The following is a 4,629-nucleotide window of genomic DNA, read 5'->3' as shown; positions in this document are numbered from 1 at the left end:
TTCAGCAGCTCTGATTCTGGGGAAAGCACAGTGGCATAATCTCTGTGCAGCTCCATCAGCTGAGGTCAACTTGGGCAAAGACTGCTGGGGCCCAGACTGCAGAGGTCCTGCAAGTGGCAGTGATACCTATAGGGCTATTGGGGTCCTCGATGGCAGAGGCTGCTGCTGGGGTCTTTCTTTTACGCCTGTGAAAGGAAGTTCTAGCCAATGGGATCCATTTTGGTACAAGGTTTAGTGAGCTGGCACTCAGTGGCAGTGTAGCCGGGGTTCTAGGATCAGGCACGTGTGGAACTACCTTGGTCCTGGGGCACAGGTGCACTTGCAGTGATGGTAGTGCCAGTGTCTGATGTGCAGGCATGTGTATATCTTCCAAGGACCCAGGGTCTGAGTTCTTGGGGCTTCCCACAGTGATTCGGGCCCCAGGGTGGGGAGAACAGCAGTGGCACAAGCTGTGGGGTGACAGGGTACAGTAGTGGCTTGAGCTCAGGGGGCAGCAACAGCACATCCTGGGGATGGGGGGTCAAAGTCCTAACTCTGGCCCCATGGAACAGGGTGCAGAGAAGCAACAGCTCAGCCTCAGTGATGCCAAAATTAATCAGGAAATGTAGTAGTAAGAATAAAATACAGGTCTGAACTGAGGGGCATGGTTTTATCTATAATTAAAGCCTTACTAATTAGGCTAATGGCATAAATAACACACATATATAATTATATTCAAACTGCAGGATGTGTTTTATAGCATATTTATCTTCTTTTGCTTAAGATAAATATTAACCTTTTGCTTTTTAATATTAATTTGCATTCCTTAAAATGTGTAATTTATGATGAACCATAAAAAAGCAGAAGTAAACCAGTTTGGGATTTAAATGTTTTCTCTAGCTTGTTCATTGTCCATATGATTTTTTTTAAGCCATATTTTTAAAGTACACCCTTAATTAGTTAATTTCCCCACCAGTGCCCAGTGCAGCAAGTAGAATCTATGTCTGGTTATCCAGGTAGATTGAGATTCCAGTAAAAGGTCATAATTTGGAACTGAATGAATAAAAGAATGTCAAAAATGGGGAGCTAGCTTGATACTCAATTAAAAAAAAAAAAAAGCCTAAGAACTACAATTGGTCCTTTAAAATACATATATATCATCTTTGCTCGTAACTTTGGGAGATGCTAAAATACCTGAGCTGTTCAATGCATTTACATAGGAGCCAACAGTAGTTGAGAACAGAGCTCTATTAAGTAAGAAGTAAAGCTTAAGTGTTATATAGCAGTAAGAGCTGGTTTGGGGCGGGGGCGAGGTCTGTGTTATTGATTAATTTATACTTTTCAGTAGTTGGGGAGGTCCAGGCTTTTGCTGGTCAAGGTCTGGGTTTTACTAACTAGGGGTGTCTGTGAATCATTCATAGGATCTGACAGTAGAGAGTGAGTTGGTTACAGAATGTTTCATGAGAACGTGGCCTCTGGAAGGCCCTCACACCAAGCAATGTTCAAATTTAGTTTCAGCATTCGCAACACAAATAGAGAGAAATTCACAGTTGACACAAAGATGAGTTGTCTTCATCCATCTTCCTTTCAAGTTGCTTACTCTGGAAAGGATGCCAAATTTGGGACATTCCCATAATTACCCTACACCGACAGACAACATACATCCTTTATACATCAAAAGGAAAAAGCAGTGACTCAGGGTGGAGGACCCTAGGGGATTGGTTTGCTGAAATTGCTCTTCACTAATTACACATGCTCGTTTGTTTCTTCTTTACTTTAGAATTAGAATTAGAAGAACTTATTCCAGAAATCTGGGTCAGCTCTAAACTTTGGTTTTCTCATTAAACTTGGCTACTTGAGTGTCTATGTTATTAAATAAGCCTGTCATCTTTTACTCGTTTGCAAACAATGGTAATCAGTTATCTGTGAAGGTGACTTGATTTTTGAAAAGTGACCTTTTCAGTACTGGAGCGAACCATTTCATATCGCCCACCCTGGAAAGATTTAATGTGGTAATTTCTCAGGTGAGTTCAGCCAAGACTCAGTCTTCTCCTGAGCCAAGACTGCTTTTTCAAGGAAGGCTCACCTCAACCATTTACCTTTAAGAGGAACCCAGCTTTATTCCCAGGTCCATTTATCTCCATGTAAACCATCCCTGTGCTTTCAATATTATGTTATGTTAAAGTTTGTCACTGTGGTTGTAAACTGTAAAATATCAAGGTTAAGAAGCTGAAAGTATTACTTTGGCGTGAGCCTCTCGAAGGCGGCTGTGGTGGAAGGGGCTGTTTCAAGGCCTGAGGCTCCCCTGCCTGTAGTTGTGGGAAGACACCTTATCCGTTCCTGCAACTTATTTGTGGCTCTCCAAGGAGCTCACTTAACCACTGTTCTCCGGTGCACAATCTTAGGAGCTAGAGCTGGAATTTTCTAGCCTTTGTTAGAATGTTTGCTTCAATCTGAAAGTGCCCCGTGGCACAAAAAGTCCAATGATAAGATGGAGCTCCCAGAGATCCCTGAGAAAGGAAACTTGGAATCTGCCACTGTTTTCTCATCCTTGATATGCTGATCTGGAGTGAACTGTGTAACAGCATAACCCACCGATGAAATTTCAGCCAGGGCGCCAAAGCCTGACAACCATAATAAATCCTGTGTAAGCAGGAGATTTTAAGGGAAGGGTTTTGAAGTTAATTGAATTTTATGATTAACAGAAAGTTATCTGGAAAACCATTTTTGTTTCACCTCATATTGGTAGAAGTTTTTCTAAAAAGCTTGGGTCCACTTTCCTTTTTTTTTTTTTTTTTTGTATAATTAAAAATAATCATGGTTTTAGAATTAACCTCTCAGCACCTTCATAACATTATCTTAACCATAAAAGCTTATTCTGTATTTCCTATAATATGGCTACTGAAGGTAAATTTATTGGACCGAAAGTTTACAGACTCCAGAACAGCCCAGAGTTACTAGCTTAAAGGGAAAAAAAATTCCTGATATGAGATTTTGTTATTTTTTCCATTTTTCTGAAAATAGATTATAGAAAAATTCCATTTAATTGAGGGTTATGAATTCTCTGAACGTTGCTGTTCCTAGTTTAAATAATGAAAACTATGGTGGTGAAAAGGGGTATTTTATTCCTAAATCCCGGATTTTAATTCTGCTTCACTCTGGGTCTCATTGTGAGAATCAGGACGAGTCACAGAGGCCCTGTATGGCCCAAGTCTTCCAACTCTGAAATGCAGAATATATCTCTTGGGGTGAGAAATCACGCCATTTTACTTTCTTTACTGGAATATATTGCATTATTGCAATTAGTATCTATTTTCCCATTTTTCTTTTATGGGAGTATTTTTATCCCATCATGAATATCCATTTATACATCTATATGTACATGAATGTCTATAAAATTATGTAAGATTCAGGTTTTCTGTAATGTCTATAATGTACAGGATTCCTTAGACATCCCATATTTGTTTCCAACTCTGAAATGCAGAATATATCTCTTGGGGTGAGAAATCACGCCATTTTACTTTCTTTACTGGAATATATTGCATTATTGCAATTAGTATCTATTTTCCCATTTTTCTTTTATGGGAGTATTTTTATCCCATCATGAATATCCATTTATACATCTATATGTACATGAATGTCTATAAAATTATGTAAGATTCAGGTTTTCTGTAATGTCTATAATGTACAGGATTCCTTAGACATCACCATATTTGTGAGTGGGGTGGGGGGGGGGGGCTCTGTTAGTATCTGTTCCCATAGCTTTTCGCTGACACTGTAAATTAGGCCTGGGAAGGATATAATGAGTCAGTAATTTACAGACTATTAAGAGACTTAGTTAGAAATGATTCCTGGGCATGTCCAATAGAGAGCACATGTTTATAAAGGACAAACAGATTCAACACAACATGTCTTTGGCCTAACCAAGCCCAATCAATTAACAAAATGGGATGTCTTATTTTAGGTATCTCCCACTCCCCCAAAATAGAATCACTAACCACTTGTTAACCACACTGACTTTTTAACAGAGTGGCTGCTAAAGCTTTGCCACCAGAAATGTTCAGATTAAGCACCCTATTAGATTGTAGCCAGCAGAGTCTACAAAACAGGAAGAAAGTTCTGTTTGCTCTTTTGCTTCCTTTCCTGGTTTGACTTGATGTGATAATTCACTGCAGATTTCTTTTTCTTTGACAGAGTGCCTACCGCAGGAATGGGATGGCTTTTCTGGCCTGCTGATGTGACTGTGACTGAGACAACAGGAAAGGCAATGTTATATTAAGGTGATTTCTGTTCCCCTCCTTGGGCAAAATAAAATACAAGTTTACCTTCTCCGCATCCTCGGGAGTGGGTTGGTTTGTTGTGACTATCAACTGGCTGACTCCAGCCCTTTTCCAGCCCCCTCAATGCTTAGTCTTGTTTACTAGATGGGCCATTTAGCCAATTAATGGCAGGATGTTTGGGATGGTGTGTAGGTGGACAAGAATGCACATCACACAATTTTGAGATTTTAATTTGGAATCGATTTACTGCTCTCAGCTCACATAACTTAAAAGCAGTGACTTTTTTTTTTCTCAGTGTTTAGTCTGTGTTTTATTTGATGCATTTTGTAATCCAGGTTTAGGACAAAGGAAACAAAATTAAAAGAACAGT

The 4,629-nt window shown here is 39.6% G+C and overlaps 1 protein-coding gene across 2 annotated transcripts in view; it reads left to right on the top strand.

Moving 5' to 3' along the window:
• The window catches only part of SUPT3H (SPT3 homolog, SAGA and STAGA complex component), a 439,195-nt gene extending 434,887 nt beyond the window's left edge, over positions 1 to 4,308 (top strand). Inside the window, exon 12 of one of the 2 annotated variants that reach the window (XM_007458306.1) lies at positions 4,174 to 4,308. In XM_007458306.1, coding sequence (XP_007458368.1) covers positions 4,174 to 4,215 — 42 coding nt within the window. In that variant the 3' untranslated portion in view covers positions 4,216 to 4,308. The remainder of the gene's footprint in view (positions 1 to 4,173) is intronic. The other variant, XM_007458307.1, reaches the window with a different exon arrangement.
• The last annotated feature ends 321 nt before the right edge of the window (positions 4,309 to 4,629 follow it).

The sequence above is a fragment of the Lipotes vexillifer genome, unplaced genomic scaffold (genome assembly GCF_000442215.2).
Source record: "Lipotes vexillifer unplaced genomic scaffold, Lipotes_vexillifer_v1.1 scaffold4, whole genome shotgun sequence".
NCBI classification, from domain to species: Eukaryota; Metazoa; Chordata; class Mammalia; order Artiodactyla; family Lipotidae; genus Lipotes; species Lipotes vexillifer.
Note: the sequence above shows the minus strand (reverse complement) of the source record. Positions and strands in the feature narration are given on the sequence as shown.